The 20,648-nt window shown below is 38.4% G+C and overlaps 2 protein-coding genes across 5 annotated transcripts; both read right to left on the bottom strand.

Annotated features, from left to right (window-relative positions):
- Positions 1 to 6,511: 6,511 nt before the first annotated feature.
- LOC307127064 (putative nuclease HARBI1) lies at positions 6,512 to 10,840 on the bottom strand. Its single transcript, XM_079818039.1, has 4 exons — positions 10,578 to 10,840; positions 8,530 to 8,674; positions 6,968 to 8,175; positions 6,512 to 6,719 (listed from the first exon to the last, which is right to left on the bottom strand). The coding sequence occupies exons 1-3, from the start codon at positions 10,751 to 10,753 to the stop codon at positions 7,294 to 7,296; spliced, it is 1,203 nt and encodes a 400-aa protein (XP_079674165.1). The 5' UTR covers positions 10,754 to 10,840; the 3' UTR covers positions 6,512 to 6,719; positions 6,968 to 7,293.
- Positions 10,841 to 16,925: 6,085 nt separating this feature from the next.
- Positions 16,926 to 19,991, bottom strand: LOC307126654 (uncharacterized protein). 4 transcript variants are annotated; one of them, XM_079817285.1, is made up of 13 exons: positions 19,940 to 19,991; positions 19,750 to 19,869; positions 19,622 to 19,669; positions 19,424 to 19,507; positions 19,270 to 19,341; positions 18,679 to 18,739; positions 18,523 to 18,573; positions 18,270 to 18,314; positions 18,129 to 18,190; positions 17,889 to 17,941; positions 17,673 to 17,708; positions 17,402 to 17,555; positions 16,926 to 17,281 (listed from the first exon to the last, which is right to left on the bottom strand). In XM_079817285.1, exons 12-13 carry the CDS (start codon positions 17,553 to 17,555, stop codon positions 17,046 to 17,048), a joined length of 390 nt encoding a protein of 129 aa, XP_079673411.1. In that variant the 5' UTR covers positions 17,673 to 17,708; positions 17,889 to 17,941; positions 18,129 to 18,190; positions 18,270 to 18,314; positions 18,523 to 18,573; positions 18,679 to 18,739; positions 19,270 to 19,341; positions 19,424 to 19,507; positions 19,622 to 19,669; positions 19,750 to 19,869; positions 19,940 to 19,991; the 3' UTR covers positions 16,926 to 17,045. The 4 variants fall into 4 exon arrangements, with proteins under 4 accessions (XP_079673411.1, XP_079673413.1, XP_079673412.1 ...); XM_079817284.1 differs by lacking the exon at positions 16,926 to 17,281 and having other exon boundaries at positions 17,481 to 17,555; positions 19,940 to 19,985; XM_079817287.1 differs by lacking the exon at positions 19,940 to 19,991 and having other exon boundaries at positions 18,679 to 19,341; positions 19,750 to 19,870.
- Between the last annotated feature and the right edge of the window lie 657 nt (positions 19,992 to 20,648).

The raw sequence follows: 20,648 nt of genomic DNA, 5'->3' as shown, positions 1-20,648 counted from the left end.
TGGGAATGTACGAGTAAAAACTAGACGAAATAAATCGATCGCTACAGATTGCAACTAAACAAGCTCTTGGTTCGACGCTGCGGTCTGCGTTCATACAGGAGAACCGTCATATGCTATCCTGGCCACTGTTTTTCCTGTGCTCTATTTTAGTATTTAGTTGCGTGTGTGTGTCTGTGTGTGTGTGTGGGCGGGAGGCTTACTGTGTGGCCCATTAGTCCCTCTCCTGTGTGTGTTGCTGTATGTTTTATGTTTGTGAATGTAATGTGTATATCTTAGGCCATTGGGTTGGTGCAATATTCTGGAGGGGGTAACAATTTTGTTGTGTGGTCACTGGTTTGCTGAGTGTAAATTTTTTTTTTTTCTGTTTTCCTTATGCATGTGATTTTGTGCTGTGCCTTATTTGTTTTGTTTGTTTATTGAGTTTTATTGAATTTTTCTCCATTGCTTATTATTCATCTAAACACCTTGTTGCTTTTCTTCTTTGTTGTCCCCGTCCCTGAGCTTGTTGCCCAGAGGCCTAATGTCTTTAATGTGTCTAAATTGATGAGAATAAAATAAATTGTTTATTTTTATATTACTCCAGTCCCTCTCTCTCCTTTTATTTCCCTTTATTGGGATAGCCTGCTTGGAAACATCTAAGATTCAGATTGTTGGTTCTCAACTTGTGACTGGTATTAAAAGGCACCCCCTAGGGTTACACATGGAAAGTGCTTATTAATTCTTGAAATGATCAGTTTTTACGAGTATTTGAGAGAGATCTGCAAACCTTTCCTCTGCTCAAGGATCAGTTGAGCTCTGGATGATGCATTATCATATTTACTGTTATTACCTTCACAATTCATAATCAAAGCGCCATGTCTGCAGTAGGGGTGTCCCAGACTAATGATTTACACATTCAAATCAGAATTGTCGAATCCTTCTATAGTCGACCGATAGTCGAATCATCTGTGTGTGTGTGTGTGTGTGTGTGTGTGTGTGTGTGTGTGTGTGTGTGTGTGTGTGTGTGTGTGTGTGTGTGTGTGTGTGTGTGTGTGTGTGTGTGTGTGAATGGGTTGGGAGGGGCACGACAGTCAGCAGGAGGGTAAAACTTATATTTTACACACTCCACACAGTAACAACTTTTAATAAAACGACCAAAACTGCCTGCCAACTGACAGACAAACTGACAATGCATTCTTAGGTTTAAATAAAAGGTAATGTGGTGGATAAACATTTGGAAAACGTTCATAACATTTTAAACCCGCGATTGAAATACAGAACATCACAAATATATAAAAGAACATTTCGATAAATAAACCTAAAAAAAGACCTGCCTAGAGAGGAAAAGAACACTGTAGGCGTTTCTCAATGTCAAGGTAGGATCCTCAGAAGCCAGAATCCCGAGGATGCTACGTCATCGACTTCCATCGAAGGGCTGTTCCAATGTCGAGGATCCTCGGAATTTCAACCAAGGTCTGAGGCCTTTTTCTTTCGAAAAAATATGCCATATACAGGAAAGGATGCTTATGAGTAGATTTCGCGCACTTAGCGTTCTCAAATCACCCACAATCCTATGCGCGCAGCTTTGCTATCTAAATACAGAATGTTGGCAGAGTCGGACCATTAACGGGGCAATATGCTTTCAAATGTAAGTATATTTACGTTACCGGACATTTGTTATAACCGTAGTAAATATAAGTAAAGTTTAACTTTAAATGCTTGTACAAATTACTACCGTATTGATATAGAGTGCCGAAGTAATGACGTCACTTTGTAGGCCAACCCGGAAGTTAGCGGCGCATGGGTTCCCTCGATCAAAAAGCCATTCATTTTCCCCATAGACTTTTGGAAAATCGCAAAAAATAAGATCTGTGTTCAACAAAGAGTAATGACCCTTACACGTTTTGTCTACCAAGATAATCTTTACAAGTTAATCCAAAATGTATACATTTTGAAGCCCAAATAAAGCCGTCAGATATAAAATGCTAACGGTAGGCTATAAACGGACTACAGCACAGGGCTCCAGAGTGCGACTAAATGGTCGCATTTTGCGACTAAAATTTGAGAGTGTGCGACTGAATTTTACATCCAGTCGCACATGTGCGACCAGTAAATTTGCCTGCTGTTGGTACTGGATAAATTAAGAAAATACACTTACTAATTATAATTGATAGACGTTATGTCTGGCAAATTCTATCTTTGCCAGCCGTTTCTATATGAGATAATATTAAATCATTTGTCCGTGATGCATTTTTGCCATTCGCAATCCAGAAGAGAGAGAGAGAGAGAGAAAGCGAGCGAGCTCTCTCACGTGGAGCTGCAGCGAACACAACACCACAGTCAGCTTAATGAGTGAGGATGGCCAAGAGAACTACACAGAAGTTTAGTCTGCTTAAACTTTAGGGATGTGCTGTGATATTAATCTAATTTTATTTTCGATTTTGGCTTCCAAGAATTATAAAAAGATGATATGAGGTAAAACTATTCCTATAGCCGTGTTCCGTCGAGCGCGACATCCTTCCCTTCACAGCTGCGCTGTCATTTCTCCCTAAACCTAAACTAAACGTCAGATTCAGTGATTGTTGTAAACTGCAGTCTCTACTGTTGCTAAACTGCGGGATGTGTGTGATAATAAAGAGCTATTAAATGCAGTATAATCCGCGCAAGAGACGCTGTTTCCAACTTCAAGGCAGCTTATGTGTGTGTGCTGCGAAATGGACCGACTTGCACTTAATATTTTAGGCTTTGTGTGCGCGTCTAAACCATCAAATAAACAACAAATAGCCGGTGTCAAATTGACCGGATTGGAGAGTAGTTATTTTAACAGTTTATATCTTAAATGGGCGTAAATAGTTTGGAGAAATAGGAGAATATGATATTATTAGTTCTACATTCGATCGGTCTTAAAGGGGCAGCGTCTAATAAACCTGCTGACGATTGAGCCATTAATTCGAATCGAACAATTAAAGGCAAATAGAAAATATTCACATCTCTTGAATTAATAACTTTAGCTTTTATAAGCATTAATCTATCAATTTATACAGTGAAAACTATGCAGTGTTATTTTACATTTCATTACTATATTAGATTTCTTTGTAGGTTTGTTCTTTACTGTAATATTAATGTTAGCAGACCTTCCGAATGCCTGCACACTGGTCCATTTACAAATAGATGTTTTATATTTTTGTTCAAACTTTGCGGTTTCTTTTGCTATATATATTTTACTTTTTCAAGCCATGTTAATTATGTTCTTAATTATGTTTTTTTTTTTTTATAAAAAAAAAAAAAAAAGTATAATAAAAAGAACCGGTAAGAATACTGTTAAAGTACCGGATCGATAAGCAGTATCGGTAAGAGTAGTAATACCATTAAAACCTTAACGATACCGATCCCTATTAGTAATACAGTGGAAATTAGTAGATTTGGTTAGCATGTTGATTTATGGTGTGCGCCCCTAAAATTTCTGGTTGTGCCCCTAAAATTTTCAGTAGGGGGCCACTGTGCTCCAAGTGAAAAAAGTTAGTCTGGAGCCCTGCAGCACACCATGGTCGCGGATCAACGTCCTCATCAAGCTTCCTCAAACTTTATTTAAAAGCACGCTCGCTCATTATGATCTGCGCTGTGTATGAACACTTATCCACTTTTTCATGAGAAATATTGCCCATTCGTTTTTTCCAAAAATGTTAGAAACTAATTTTGTTTATGCGTGCCTCTCTGAGATTTATCTTTTGTTAATGTTTTTTCAGACAATATGATTATCACTGTGATAACATTAAATGACATGAAACACAACCCTGTCTCTTTTTGTTAAATGCAAGTTTATGTATGAGCAATAATACAAAACGTATAATAAGCTACACATGAAATAAAGCAAACAATTCAGTCAAACATTCAAAGTCAGTGCTAGTCGGCTAACTTACAACGGTAACGTACAGTTATAGCCTAAAAATAAACAAGTAATGAAACTTATCTTTGCACTCAGCCTAAACGATTTGCCAGGGAACAAATTATAGATCCATGAGAGCAAATATGGGCCGTTAAATCTCCACAAGACTAATTATAGCTGGAGACGCCACAGAGTCATCAGAGCCAGCGGCAGACGTCAGAAGGACTAGCCGAGGAAAGTCTACTCTCGCCGGCTAAACAAGCGCTGACCGCCGCTGACTCACTGGAGCTCACAACTCCGATAACACCAGATAAAATGTTTAAATAGGCACTCTTCTTATAAATAAACCACAGATTTGAGCTTTAAACAACTACATTATCGACTGAAAAAGTCTTAAAACTAAGTTGTCACACATTAACAGTAGATTTTAACAAAAAGACGTGTAAACACAGCCCATGTCAGCCATTTCTCAACGAGACAAACATGTGAAGAGAGTAAACTCCAAATGTTCAAGCATCCAACTTTGCGCGAATAGCGCGATTTATTCACGCCACATAAGTTCTTAGGCTAAAACGCGGGCTAGTGAGAGATTGCCTGTTTGTCACGATGACGTCTAAAGTCCCCGCCAAAGGATGTAGTCCCTTTTAGCAACTTGTTAGCAACCATCGTTTTTAAGACACAATAAAGTCTTAAAAAATCACAAGCAGGTTATAACTAGTGTGTTTTATGTCATAGATTAAAACGTGAAAATATATAGAGGCTTTGTTAACCACAGACCTTATTTCAGGCGATTTAGCAAAAACCCATTCAAAAAACCCATAGACTTTAGGGCGAGGGAACCCATAGGGCTAAAATGCTAACTCACTTCCGCGTTTTGGCCTACAAAGTGACGTCATTACTTCGGCACTCTATTATAAATTATACAAATATATACAAATTACGTTATTGATGGCTAACGGACCTGTCATTTAACAATTAGCTTGGTTGTCGTCACCGCCATTTAATTTATAAATAACTAGTTAAGTTGTACAAAGTGATTTAACGTTAATATTATACCATTCACAGCATTATTAATAGCTTTCTCATCTTAATAACAGGGACCAAGGAACAAACGGAGGCGTTCATACGTCTCCGTGTAGACAACAGGCAGCTGTTTACCGGGGGGAGAGACACCGCGGCCAACGGATATCGGTGAGAAGCGAATTATTTAATGTTCAGAAGTGATAGCTGTGTAATCTTTTTATTTCTCCCCCGTCATTCACATAGGCTTATTTTGGCGAAGATGGGGATCGAAGGGACGGTTTCCCATGCCCAGGCAAAAAAAAAGTGGGACAATTTAAAAAACAAGTACAAGGTGGGAGACAAGTATGGAAATAATTGTTTATGCACATTGTAATGTAACTTGTGATTTTTGAAATAAGCCTTGGATGTAAACCTGACAGACTTGGGCCTGCTTCCAGTAAGTATATGCAGTGTAGTGTACAATAGTACTAATACACTACGGTTCAAAAGTTTGAGGTCAGTGAGAATTTAATTTTTTGGAGGAAAGAAATCAATACTTTTATTTATCAAGGAATAATTAATTTGATCGAAAGTGTCAGTAAAGACATTTATAATGTTAAAAAAGATTATATTTCAAACATGTTGTTCTTTTGAACTTTCTCTTCATCAAAGAATCCTGAAAAAAACTGTATAACTGACAAACCAGGAACTGTTTTCAACATTAATAATAATACATGTTTCTTGAGCGTCAAATCCTCACATTTATACTGATTTGTGAAGGATCATGTGACACTGAAGCTTTGGTCACAGGAATAAATTACACTTTACTGTGTATTCACATAGAAAACAGCTGATTTACACTGGAATAATATTTAATACTATAACTGATTTTTGCAGTATTTTTTATAAAATAAGCGCAGCAATGGTTAACAGAAGATAATTCTTTTAAAAGCATTTAAAATCGTACTGACCCCAAACTTTTGAACGGTAGTACATCATCACAACTTTTTGATCTTCACTGTTTAGGAATGTAAGTGTCCTGCCACAGGTCAAGGGACAGAGGATGGCAAGGCGATGGCAGGAAATTGGCCCTGGTTTGCCCTCATGGACGAGGCATTAGGGCAGTCTGCAGCAGTCTCGCCCCCTTGCCTTATTGCCTCGATCCAAGAGGAAAAACCAGGGCCAAGCACTGCACAAGAGGTAGATGAAGGGAGAGACGAGGATGAGGAGGAGGAGAGAGTGAGAGACAGGAGCAAAGAGAGAGCAGGGCACAGAGGAGAGAAGAGGAGAAGGGAGCGAGAGGATCCAATCCTACAGCTACTGAAGGAGGATATTAAATACCAGAGGGAAGCAGATGAGAGGAGGGAAGCAGAGGCCAGAGAGAGATCAAACCGCTTTTTTTTGCTGTTGGAGAGGTTGGCGGAAAAATAAAGTAAATTTAATTGAACTGGTTTTGTCTTTGCCCCTTAATTATTTAATATAAACTATATCCATTTTTAAAAAACCTTTGTTCTTTAGACTGCAATAGAAAAACAAAACAATGTATTGAACAATATCTTCACCCTTATTTACAACTTCATTATAACGTTTTGTGATTCGGTATTCCAAGCTCTACAAAAAACATACATTTTTACATCTTTGTTTCATAAAAAAAATTTATTTCAACATTTCTATATTGACAACTATATACATGAAGCAGAAAATTCATTTAAACAACATTCTCATATCTACAACTATATACAACAACTTAAACATTTACAACTATATACACAACAAGACAAGAAGAACACAAGCGGCCATCAGCCACACTGTCTACAGCAACGCCGGTGCTGCTGCTGCTGTTGCTTCAAGGCTGCAGACAGAAGAAGAATGTTTAGTTTAGTCCAGTGGTAATCCAATCTGTCATGTAAGATGATAATTGATTCTACAACAGTTGCAGTATATTTAATTTTGTATCACTGAAGGTAAATAAAATATAATTAATGTACTTTTATGGTCAGGACCATAATACAGTACATCACTGGTACATTAAGAATATTTAATTTACCTTCTTGACTGTATGGGTGTTTACCAATGGTGGTGTAATTATTAATTATTCACCTGGCAAAAATAGTCATGGTCAAGAGGTGCCTCGTGGAGTGCAGACACCTCGTTGGTCAGCGCAGCCCGCCAAGCAGCTCCACTCCGGCTCTCCCCACCATCAAGCTCCACAAGTGGCTGGTTGTCCTCCTCCTCCACAACCTCTTCCAGCACATCCCCAACACCAACACAAATATTGTGCAAAATTGCACATGCTGTCACCACCTGTGCACAAGGCAGAGCAAAAGGATACAAGACTGTTGAGATATAAAAAAAAAAAACATGAACACAGAAGATAGTGTGACTTTAGCAGTTGTTAAGCATTAACTGTTATTTTGAGTGGGATACTATGATTTGATTAAGAAATTTACCACAGAAGTATTGCAATGATTTATTACCTTAGGGACAAACAGTGCATGTACTTCAAGTGCTTCTAAAAAGATGCACCTGAAGCGGGTTTTCATCATTCCAAATGCACGCTCAATGATTGTGCGACCTTTGGAATGAAGGTAGTTAAACCTTTGCTCTGCCATGCCTCTCACTGGCCTCTTATATGGTGTGATAAGGGCCAGGGGTTTCTGTAGACATGGGTAGCCACCATCAGCTAGGAGAAAATACCCAGGAGGAGGGTAAGTCCCCCTAGTGTAGATGGGGCTGTTCTTAAGGATGCGTGCATCATGCACACTTCCTGGGTAACCCACAAAGATGTCAATAAAGCGGCCCTGATGGTCACAGACTGCCTGGAGCACCACTGAAGGGAAGAGCTTTCTGTTGTTGTAATCGTGACCATCAGGGCCGCCGGGACATTTAATTCTAATGTGGCAGCCGTCTACTGCCCCTGCTGCCTTACCAAATGCTGGGTGGTTAGCCAAGCGAGCAAAACCATCCCCAACCACTTGGAGCTGCTCCTGTGTTTGTGGGAAGTGAACAAATTGGGGGAGCACAGCCACCACCTCATCCACCATCTTGTGAACAATTCTGTGCACCGTTGGAAGAGGCATGCTAAAGACCCTGGAGACAACTCTGTAGGCTGAACCTGTTGCCAGCCAGAACAGGAACACGAGTGTCTCCAGGGTCGGGCCCCATCCATGCTGCCTGTCGGTCTTCAGGGCCACCATCAGCTGCTGCATGGCCTCTCTGCCCAGCCTGAAGTCTGGCCGAGTGTCCTCCCCTCCATAGTACCGCTGCAGTACTGGCACTGTAGTGTTGATGGCACAGTAGTGCCGAGCCTGTACAACATGTAGAAGAGAGAAAGGTTTAACTATAATTTCAGTTGTGCCATTTATTTAATGTTTGTTAAACTATTAAACATATTGGGTCAACTGGTTTGCAGAGGGGGGATTTAAAGCCGTTCCCTTTTACTGGTGATTCACCATGTCATTTTTACTTCATATATAGCCAGCTAGAATGCTACCAGTCAATAAGCTTAACACTCCTATTATGCTGTGGGTCAATTTGACAATTTATTTTTTCAAAGATTATTTGACAGTCAAGTGTGTTTAAACAGTGCTGGTCAATTTAACGCACAATATAATGGATGTAATTATTTTTAAATGGATGATACGAGCGTTAACGTTACTTACCATCCCGCGTCTTTGACGGCAGAGGAGGCGACTAATTAAAATCCTCCTCCTGCGAGCCTGACGCCGATGCTGCCTCACCATCTCCATCTCCTTCTCCGAAAAAATGCTGTGCAGCAACCAAACACTTGGCACTTCCATTTTTTTCCTGTCAGAATATATATATTTTTTTTACAGTCGTTTCTTCACAAATGTATAAAATTCATGCATGTAATTTGAAATAAGGTCAACAATTACTTCAGAAAATATTTTTTCCAGTCAGAATCCCTTCTCTGACTACAAATCCTGTCAGAATATGTATTTTTTTACAGTCGTTTCTTCACAAATGTATACAATTCATGCATGTAATTTGAAATAAGGTCAACAATTGCTTCAGAAAATATTTTTTCCAGTCAGAACCCCTTCTCTGACTACAAATCCTGTCAGAATATGAATTTTTTTACAGTCGTTTCTTCACAAATGTATAAAATTCATGCATGTAATTTGAAATAAGGTCAACAATTACTTCAGAAAATATTTTTTCCAGTCAGAACCCCTTCTCTGACTACAAATCCTGTCAGAATATGAATTTTTTTACAGTCGTTTCTTCACAAATGTATACAATTCATGCATGTAATTTGAAATAAGGTCAACAATTGCTTCAGAAAATATTTTTTCCAGTCAGAATCCCTTCTCTGACTACAAATCCTGTCAGAATATGTATTTTTTTACAGTCGTTTCTTCACAAATGTATACAATTCATGCATGTAATTTGAAATAAGGTCAACAATTGCTTCAGAAAATATTTTTTCCAGTCAGAACCCCTTCTCTGACTACAAATCCTGTCAGAATATGAATTTTTTTACAGTCGTTTCTTCACAAATGTATACAATTCATGCATGTAATTTGAAATAAGGTCAACAATTACTTCAGAAAATATTTTTTCCAGTCAGAACCCCTTCTCTGACTACAAATCCTGTCAGAATATGAATTTTTTTACAGTCGTTTCTTCACAAATGTATACAATTCATGCATGTAATTTGAAATAAGGTCAACAATTGCTTCAGAAAATATTTTTTCCAGTCAGAATCCCTTCTCTGACTACAAATCCTGTCAGAATATGTATTTTTTTACAGTCGTTTCTTCACAAATGTATACAATTCATGCATGTAATTTGAAATAAGGTCAACAATTGCTTCAGAAAATATTTTTTCCAGTCAGAACCCCTTCTCTGACTACAAATCCTGTCAGAATATGTATTTTTTTACAGTCGTTTCTTCACAAATGTATAAAATTCATGCATGTAATTTGAAATAAGGTCAACAATTACTTCAGAAAATATTTTTTCCAGTCAGAACCCCTTCTCTGACTACAAATCCTGTCAGAATATGAATTTTTTTACAGTCGTTTCTTCACAAATGTATACAATTCATGCATGTAATTTGAAATAAGGTCAACAATTACTTCAGAAAATATTTTTTCCAGTCAGAACCCCTTCTCTGACTACAAATCCTGTCAGAATATGTATTTTTTTACAGTCGTTTCTTCACAAATGTATACAATTCATGCATGTAATTTGAAATAAGGTCAACAATTGCTTCAGAAAATATTTTTTCCAGTCAGAATCCCTTCTCTGACTACAAATCCTGTCAGAATATGTATTTTTTTTACAGTCGTTTCTTCACAAATGTATACAATTCATGCATGTAATTTGAAATAAGGTCAACAATTGCTTCAGAAAATATTTTTTCCAGTCAGAACCCCTTCTCTGACTACAAATCCTGTCAGAATATGTATTTTTTACAGTCGTTTCTTCACAAATGTATAAAATTCATGCATGTAATTTGAAATAAGGTCAACAATTACTTCAGAAAATATTTTTTTCCAGTCAGAATCCCTTCTCTGACTACAAATCCTGTCAGAATATGTATTTTTTACAGTCGTTTCTTCACAAATGTATAAAATTCATGCATGTAATTTGAAATAAGGTCAACAATTACTTCAGAAAATATTTTTTTATACATTAACATATGAATAAAATGAAATTCATACTTGAATAAAAAGTTTCTCACCTTAGAAAATACTTTGCTGCTGATTTGTTGCTGAGTTGTTGCGGAGTGGTGAAGTAAGAAGGGATACAGTGGTATTGAACTTGGCAGCAATCCAAACAGCCAATCAGAAGAAAGCGGATTTTCACTGACGTAATGACGCAATGACGCGCAGTCGCGCACTTGAAAGCCTGTTCCATTTACGTGTTTTCCGAATGCTAAAGAGGAGCCTCGCCTAGCCTCTGAAGGAAGTGACTTGGAAGGATCCGTCCTACCAAGGAAGGATCCTTGACATTGAGAAACACCTATAGACAGGATGAGAATCATAAATCAAGCTCAGATTTGCTGATGGAATATGAATTCATAAATGTGTCAGATCTGAACTCAAGACTTATGACAGAAATCATATTTACAGTGAACATTAAAATATCATATTCATAATCCCATAATTGTCTCTCATCAGATTTCCGTCGGTTCACTCTGGATCCAAACACAGCGAATAAACGCCTCCGCCTGTCTGAGGGGAACAGAGAAATTACACACACTCGCACACTCCAGCCGTATCCAGATCATCCTGACAGATTTGATGATTATCCTCAGGTGTTGTGCAGAGAGGGTGTGTGTGGAGAGAGTGTGTGTGGAGAGGGTGTGTGTGGAGAGAGTGTGTGTGGAGAGAGTGTGTGTGGAGAGAGTGTGTGTGGAGAGAGTGTGTGTGGAGAGGGTGTGTGTGGAGAGAGTGTGTGTGGAGAGAGTGTGTGTGGAGAGGGTGTGTGTGGAGAGAGTGTGTGTGGAGAGAGTGTGTGTGGACGCTGTTACTGGGAGATTGAGTGGAGTGGTGGTGGTGTGTCTATATCAGTGTCATATAAGAGCATCAGCAGGAAGGGACGGGGTCAAGAGTGTGTGTTTGGAGCTAATGATCAGTCCTGGAGTTTGATCTGCACTCCCTCCAGTTACTCATTCAGACACAATAACACACACACTAAACTCCCAGTGAAGCCCATCATCAGCAGAGCAGATCCCAGTAGAGGAAGGTCTGCTGATATCCATAGAGTCGGAGTGTATGTGGATCTCAGAGCAGGAACTCTGTCCTTCTACAGCGTCTCTGGAGACACAATGAGCCTCATACACACACTCCAGACCACATTCACACACACACTCTATCCTGGGTTTGGGGTTTATTCTTCTGGATCATCAGTGAAACTGTGTTGATGAATCAGGACAGACTGAGGAGAGATTCTACCCATAATGCTTTGAGCTCATGATAAATCAGTGACAGTGAGACGTTATAGAGTCTCTTATTTTCTCTCTGTGTGTGTGTGAGTGTGTGTGTGTGTGTGTGTGTGTGTGTGTGTGTGTGTGTGTGTGTGTGTGTGTGTGTGTGTGTGTGTGTGTGTGTGTGTGTGTGTGTGTGTGTGTGTGTGTGTGTGTGTGTGTGTGTGTGTGTGTGAGAGAGAGAGAGAGAGAGTGTGTGTGTGAGAGAGAGAGAGTGTGTGTGTGTGTGTGCGTGTCAGTTTCAGTTGTTATTGTAGTGTGACATAAATCACTGTATTATTCCTGTCACTAATGTGTGATTCAGTGTAAACTCTTCTGTTGATGAATGTGAATATTAATAAAGTGAATGTGTATAAACTGATGATGATCTGCTCGTCTGTTTTCTCCACGAGCTGAGTTCATCATGTGGTGTGTGTGTGTGTGTGTGTGTGTGTGTGTGTGAGAGAGAGAGAGAGAGAGAGAGAGAGAGAGTGAGAGTGTGTGTGTGTGATAGTGTGTGTGCTGAATAATGGCAGTGTGTTCGGTCTCTATCTGTCATGTGATCGTCCGCTGCTGCTCTCAGTGGTCATGTGATCTATACGATGACCTTTGACCTTTGAGAGATTTACTGAAATCCTCTTTAAACTTTTGATTTTTCTGCCTCTAACTCCTCCTAGAGCTTTAACTCCACATCCTCCAAACTCGGCTCAGAGCTTCACACTGTTCTGACTCGGTGTGCTGTATCTTTTCAGACTGATCCGACTCACACTTTTCCTAAAAATGACGATCACAACTCGGAAAAATCCCATTGACTTTCATTGACGGAATGTTCAGATGAGCCAAGACTGTTCAAACTCCAACTGACAAAATTCAAATCTTATTAACTTCCATTCTATGAACTATTTCTAATCCACTGACACTCATTCGCCTTCCATTCTATCTTAAGGCATCTTTACACAGCCAAGTTAAGGCTATCTATCTATCTATCTATCTATCTATCTATCTATCTATCTATCTATCTATCTATCTATCTATCTATCTATCTATCTATCTATCTATCTATCTATCTATCTATCTATCTATCTATCTATCTATCTATCTATCTATCTATCTATCTATCTATCTATCTATCTATCTATCATAGCAACCACCCAGAACACCATAGCAACCACCCGAGTACCCTAGAAACCACCCCAAGTGCCCTAGCAAGACCACATAGCAAGACCTTAGCAACCATTCAGAGTACCCTAGCAACCGCATAGTAACCAACTGGAAATACCCTAGCAACCGCATAGCAACACCCTAGCAACCACCCTAAGTGCCCTAGCAACTACAAATGAACACCCCAGCAACCACCCAGAGTATCTATCTATCTATCTATCTATCTATCTATCTATCTATCTATCTATCTATCTATCTATCTATCTATCTATCTATCTATCTATCTATCTATCTATCTAATCTCATAGCAACCACGAAGAAAACCATAGCAACCACCCAGAGTATGTATCTATCTATCTAATCTCATAGCAACCACGAAGAAAACCATAGCAACCACCCAGAATACCCTAGTAACTGCATAGCAACCACAAAACATCCTAGTAAATGCGTAGCAAACACCCAGAACACCATAGCAACCACCCAAGTACCCTAGAAACCACCCCAAGTGCCCTAGCAACCACTCTGAATACCCTAGCAACCACCTGAGTACCCTAGCAACCACGTAACAACACCCTAGCAACCACTAAAGTACCCTAGCAACCATATAGCAACCACCCTAGCAACCACTCCGAGTACCCTAGCAACTGTATAGCAACCACCCTAGCAACCACTTGAGTATCCTAGCAACAACGTAGCAAGACCTTAGCAACCACTCAGAGTACCCTAGCAACCGCATAGTAACCACCCTGAATACCATAGTAACCACATAGCAACACCCTAGCAATCATACCAAGTACCTTAGGTACCGCATAGCAACACCCTAGCAATTAGAGCTGCAACTAACGATTATTTTTTCTGTCGACTAATCTAACGATTATTTTTTCGATTAGTCGACTAATCTAACGATTATTTTTCCAGATTAATCTTATTATTCTTTTTTTACTGATTATTGTATTTCAAAGAGGGTAGTGAATTTGTATATTATTTTAACATGAAATCAATGAATGATGACAATATTAATTGTATTTCAGGAAGGGTAGTGTACTTAAGCCATTTTATAATGAAATATATGAACACAAGAAGCTTTTTAAACATTATGTATAATGATACTATTCATCATAAAATGTATACAGAGTAGGCCTAATTAGGAAAAGTTGTTTACTATAGTAGTTGAGTATGATTTACTTATTGATTTGTGTCAATAGTAAAGAAAATGCACTTGTATTTATCTGCAAAAGGTTCACATACAGGAGCTTTCAGCATAGTTTTAATATAGTATAACTAGTTGTCTATTTTGAAGATACATGTGCATAAACAACGACTAAAGCTGCCAGAAGTTTTAGCCCAAACTTCAAAGACACATTTAAATGATTAAAGCTAGAGGCATATCTTAACTTTAATGTAACGTTAATCATGTAAACTACCTATATACAGCATGTTATTATGCATATGTGTTTGGGACAGAGCGGAACCAGGTCGCATTAACAGCAGATATATGCAGCCCATAATAAATAAAAGCACGAGACGTACTGGGGTCGGAGAAGCACACCGGAAGATGTGACCGTCTGTTGCAATACACGCGCCACGGTTCAGCTGCGCGAGAGAACACTGGCAGAAGGGTTGCCAGGTTTACACAACAAAACCCACCCATTCGTTACTCAAAACAAGCCCAATCGCGTTTCGGGGAGGTTCTCTGGTAAACATCGCGTTCGGGGGGTTAAATATGTGTGTTTTTTTGCTTCAACCCGCGGACATGAGACGCAGCCCGCGGCAACAGTGTAGAAGTAGCCCAATTCCGCGGAAAAAAGCGGACTTGGCAACACTGACTGCAGTGTGAAAGCTCCCGCTCTCCACGCGCACAGCTTCTGCTCTGCCACCGCATGCAGTGTGAACCCGGCGTTACAGAGCGAACAAAGCACAGTTTTATTCGGCTTCTGTTTAAAGTACTCCCACACTTTTGAATGTCGCGGTCTGGCTTTATATGATAAATGATCATTTTCACTATGCCCGGGAGCAGAAGCTGCCATTATTCTAGATCTTCTGTTCCATTCTAGAACGTAAATAATGTGCCGTCGACGCGTCGTTGCAGCCCTACTAGCAATCACACTGAGTACCCTAGCAACCGCATAGGAACGCCCTAACAACCACTCTGAGTACCTTAGCAACCACATAGCAACACCCTAGCAACCACCCCAAGTGCCCTAGCAACTACATATGAACACCCTTGCAACCACCCAGAGTACCCTAGCAACTGCATAGCAACCATCCTAGCAACCACCTGAGTACCCTAGCAACCACGTAGCAAGACCTTTGCAACCACCCCAAGTACCCTAGCAACCCCATAGCAACACTCTAGCGAGTCCCCTGAGTACCTGTCTGTCTATCTATCTATCTATCTATCTATCTATCTATCTGAGCATTTATATCCATCCATCCATCTGGTCTCAACAAACTGGCGTTCTGTGCCGGTGAAGAGACGGGACTTCACTTCTGCATCTGCTCTGAAACACGCGGTGGTGTGTGTGTGTGTGTGTGTGTGTGTGTGTGTGTGTGTGTGTGTGTGTGTGTGTGTGTGTGTGTGTGACCAGAGGATTATCATCTCGGTGATATGATGGAGTCAAACACTGCAATACTCATGTATAGGAGGATATTAATGAACATCCACACGCGATGCTTCTTTGCTGTTGTTTTTACGTGAATCAATGTCAACATTGATGAACACAAATGATGTCCATTAACACAAATGCAGTCTCACACTTCTCAAAACTGTTTTGAATTATGGGCTGGTGATGTAAATATTTCCAGTGTTTCCCCTGGGATTTTTCTCAGGTTGTGATTGACGCGTTTATAAATATAAACAACATTTATTTACACATCACAGCTAGGGTTGGGCACCGAAACCTGGAGCCAATATGGCAGCGGTGCCTTTATAACCGGTATGTGCCGGATCAGAACGCAGATTTCAGTGCCACTTAAATTCAGACGTGCTTTCGCGCTTTGGCTGGTGCCGAGCCAGAGACAGACACGCTCAGCCATCGTCACATTCACAACTATTCAGTGTTTTCAACCACATCATGTTTATTCAGGTTTCAGACATTTAAATGCTCATAAGTACAAGCAAAAAACACTCACTGATGTCCATGGAAGCGGCAAAAACACTCCTTTCAGACGGTGATAACTTGACTACGTGTTTTATTCACATCAGACACACATTATATAGTGACTGTATAGTTTACTCTATTCTTCTCCCAGTTCAGCGCTCACTTACTTTCATGTATTTCATGAGACGAAGATACATTTACGTGATGTAAATCCGACAGATCCGATTCTCTGAGGCACAAACTAACATGGCGCCGCCCATCGCGCAGTATAGATCAACTAACACACATTCACTCACACGTGTTTGAAAATCAGAATATCAGATGGTTCATGACACAGTTAGCAAGTGTTTGGATATTTTGAATAAAAAAGAAAAAGCGAAATAAACCTGATACAGCTGAGCTGTCAGCGCTATTGCGGCTGTGTGTCATGTGGAGACACCCCTCGCTGCAGCCTGTAGCACGGTGACGTAGCTGGATGGATCCAATACGTACTGGATGGTGGTGTTTTGGCGACGTCACAGACGCATGCGCAGTATGCGCAGTGCGCTAAGCATGTACGCTCAATATTGTATTGAGATGATGTTCTAACTTGTGTAGTAGTACTGATAAATAGTAATGCGTCATTATTGATGAATAAGTCATTATTTACATGTATGTAATGCTTAAGTTATCCAAGTTTTGCTCTACACCCACAATTTTACATTTAAAAAAATCACACTTTTAGAGCTTTTAAACCTAAATTTGATGGATTAATAACATGTCACCACAAGTATTATTTTTTTATGTGTATACAGAACATTTTTTTATTCAGATCATATTTGATTTTGAGTGGAGGCAAAAATGAGTCAAGTAATTGTTTCTGTAATTTTAATCAAAAGTAAATGAAAGGACACATTCAAGGAAAATGAAAAAATAAAAGCACCAAGAAAAAAAGATCAAGCAGTTGTCACTCTTCATCAGTGACCATTTATATTTAATTTTAGTTGTCCTTGGGGCTGTAGTGATTGCCATCACAGATGAAACAGTCTGCTGAGCAGTAACCCTCAAAGTCTTTGGTTGAGTAAAAAGCAGACATGATTCCTCTTCTTCCATTCCCAATGTAGCCTGGAGCGAAGTCTTTAAATAAGTCCCCACAGCAAAGGCAACTGCTCAGTTTAAATGGCACTCGATAACTCTCCTTGTAGTCACTGGAGTATGCACTCCAGTTAACAACACCTATTGTAAGAAAGAGTTTTAGAATAATAAAAAGTTCTGAGCAAAGCTTAATGCATTTGCAGTTTAAACTTAATGTGTAGAACTGTCTACTGGTAAAAATAATAGAATTAAATAACTTACTGTCAAGCCAGGCAAAATGAGCGTCTTTTCTGAATGCCTCCTCAGACACAACATCATGGAAACGCCAGCATGTCAGAGACAGTCTGGAGAAAGCCACATCCCCATCTTCTTTGACCACATCCATGAGGATGTTCCTCAGGATCTCAGGTGGCATCTGCGGAAAAAAAAAAAAAGTTTAATATTATTCAATATAAAATACTAGTCAAATAATAGCATACAATTAACATGTTAAAAATAAAAACATTTGGAATAGGGAAAACTCCCACCTTACTCAAGTAATCAGCTTCCATTTCCATTTCCAATTCTCCTGAAAGAAAGAAAGAAAGAAAGAAAGAAAGAAAGAAAGAAAGAAAGAAAGAAAGAAAGAAAGAAAGAAAGAAAGAAAGAAAGAAAGAAAGAAAGAAAGATTTATGGAAATTGGAAGTTGAACATTTTATCATCAGTTGTCAGATTAGTTGTTGCAAACATATTTCAGTTAAAGTTATACCTGTCTTCATTTTCTTCTGCCTTTTTTTTGGTGGCTTTCTTTCAGCATCTGATCTTAAATTATATAAAAAAACAAGTTAACTACAGTTTTTACACCACACAGAAAAGAAAAAAAAATATTCACCATAAATACTATGCAAATTAACATTATTAAAGATTTTAAAAAAACCTGCTAATTCTACTCCACCTACTACTACTACTACATGTTTTATTTATCGGAAGTGCTCGCAAATAGGCTTACTTGACAGGATAATTTGTAAGCAGGAGCAAGCACCACCATCTCCTTACTGCAGCCATGTCAGTCTGGAAAATATGCTTAATGTAAAATCACAATCACCCTTTGAGATTAAACTTTCTCCCAAATTATTAGTTGATAGCTCACCTCAGCAAAATCAAAGAGACCTCCCATTACAACATAGAGAGCATACTGTAACATTAATAGTAAGTTAACAGACATCAAAACAGACCAAAACAATAGTAATGAACTTTAAATTGTTTTGGGCGACTGCATCAATATCTTAAAGTTTGTTTGATATTGGTTTTGCTCATAAACTAAAAAATAAATTAACAATAACAGACGGCAATCTGACAAGCTATCAAAAAAATTCTTATTGTTATCAAACATTTCTTCCTACCATCAACACAAACACTCCACAGTTATTTGAACAGTTCTGCCATGGAACACCCTGTTGAGTTAAATTGAAATAAACATGATATAATTATTCAAAAATAAACAGTGTGGTTGAATATCTAAAATGGAATTTAGTGATGGCAACAAGAAAACTACTTACGTTGAGATCATCACGTCCATACTCTTTCCACGGCCCAGGATGTAGTTGCTGCGCAAGTATTCTACAAAACATTTAAAATCACAAAAATAAAAAAAATGGACTAAAAATAATAAGAAAATGCTAATAAACAAACAAGTTGGGGTGGAACAACCCTAAACAAATTATTGGCTCATTTTTCATTGTTTAAACTATTTATCTATTAACTGTAAAATATAATTACAGACGATTAGGTAGATTTAAATAGTTTAAGCATCAATGAAAAATGAACCATAAAACAAAAAACAAGATGCATGCAAAAGGATGTATGGCACAAAACAGAACTACCATAATCCTGAACTTCTTTTGAACTCTTAATATGTTTCTGAAAAAACCTGTAGGGATCAATGAAACGACTATCGCTGAAGTCAGTGCCGTACAGTGAATCGAGAAAATACATCTCTCTGCTTCTCGGTTTCATGATCTGTAAAACTGATTCTATTAAATGATTCTTAGAAGATACATTTGTTAGTTATGTCAAAATATCAAATTAATGAAATAATAATGCAAAATATGCATTAAGGAGAACTGATCATTTAAAGATAATAGACTTACACATATCATCCAATGTTTCGACGCCCTTGCCCAGGAAGGCAGTAAGATGAAGTCATATCTTGCTAGATCATCCTAATACAGACAACAAACATTTTTAAACACCACCTACAATGACCCTAGTTAACTTATATTAAATTTTCACAGTCATACTTACAGGCAAGTTATCTGAAGGGTCTGCACAATATGGTGGCAACCAGGTCACTGTCACATAGGAGCTAAAACAATGTACCTTTATGTTCTGTTAGATACAATTTAAAATTACAGTTAATTTGATTGCATATAAAGAATCACTTATGCACACTATCTCACTCAAAAAAAAAAATTCCACACAGAAGACAGGACATTTTTTTACCTTTAAGTCAGCAATATCTCTGATAACTGAAAGGCAGGCATTCAAAATCTGTAATAATTTGAGAGAACCAAATTTAATACTCGATCATCCCAAAATAAAAGCTTGATTGTGTATGTGATAATACTCACAGTCCCTTCAACATCATTTGGATGGCCCAAGGTAATAAAATCTGATCTCTTCAGATTTGTTGCTCCTACTTGAGCCAAATATTGTTGTTGTGATTCACTTTCATTTAAAGCATTTTGTACCTAGACAAACAAAAACAATTTTAAGTATAATTATACACTTTGCACAAAAATGCTAAATAATTCAACATACCATCTTCATTTGGTCACTGCTTTGTGGATGCATCCAACATGCCCTGTTTGGCTGCACATTTTGTAGGGCTGTCATGTCCATCACTGAACCCTGGCTGGGGACTGAAAAGAGACAAAATATTACCCAACTGTACTAAGTGAAGTGAGATTTTGCAAGTGCAGTGTTTATCATGACATTACTTACAGTGAACTGGGTCTATTTGTGTAATATCACGTGAGAGTCTCTCACTATCATTTAGGGACTGTGGAGGTGTACCTTCACATACAGTACAATACAAAATAATTTTACCATACATGACAAAATTACTGGTCATTGTAAGAATTGAATTGATAACAAAAACAACAATAACAATAACAACAACAACAACAACTTACCAAGTACTATCTGACCATAACCATTGAAGGTTAACTGATCACTTGGCGATACAACTTTTCTTAGGCTGTCCTCCATGTTCTTATTCTGTGTGGTGTTATAATGGAGAATGATGTTGCGCATCTTAAAAGTCATGTCAGCTAAACAAGTTTATACCGATTCGGATACATAACACTACACACGACTATACATGTAAAAAAAAAATATATATATATATAATATATAGTATATAAAGTCTTCAAATATTAATTACCTTTCGATATACAATAGGTGTTGTTAAGCCATCGTTATTCGCAGATTCCTCTTAGCATCCTCTTCCTCTTAGTCCAAAGCAGGT

This window comes from Gobio gobio (assembly GCF_949357685.1).
Source record: "Gobio gobio genome assembly, chromosome: 5".
NCBI classification, from domain to species: domain Eukaryota; kingdom Metazoa; phylum Chordata; class Actinopteri; order Cypriniformes; family Gobionidae; genus Gobio; species Gobio gobio.
This window is presented reverse-complemented; position numbering and strand designations above follow the sequence as displayed.

Bases quoted from the DNA above. Each gene is read 5' to 3' on its own strand.
- LOC307127064 (XM_079818039.1), bottom strand. From the start codon at position 10,753: ATGGAACAGGCTTTCAAGTGCGCGACTGCGCGTCATTGCGTCATTACG. The intron at 8,675-10,577 runs GTGAGAAACTTT...ATATTCTGACAG, and splicing joins GCAGCAAAGTATTTTCTAAG to GAAAAAAATGGAAGTGCCAA. The intron at 8,176-8,529 runs GTAAGTAACGTT...CATGTTGTACAG, and splicing joins GCCGTCAAAGACGCGGGATG to GCTCGGCACTACTGTGCCAT.
- LOC307126654 (XM_079817284.1), bottom strand. From the start codon at position 19,972: ATGCATCCACAAAGCAGTGACCAAATGAAGATG. The intron at 19,508-19,621 runs GTAAAAAAATGT...TGTATCTAACAG, and splicing joins GAGATATTGCTGACTTAAAG to AACATAAAGGTACATTGTTT. The intron at 18,740-19,269 runs GTAAGTCTATTA...AATGTTTTGTAG, and splicing joins CGAAACATTGGATGATATGT to AATACTTGCGCAGCAACTAC.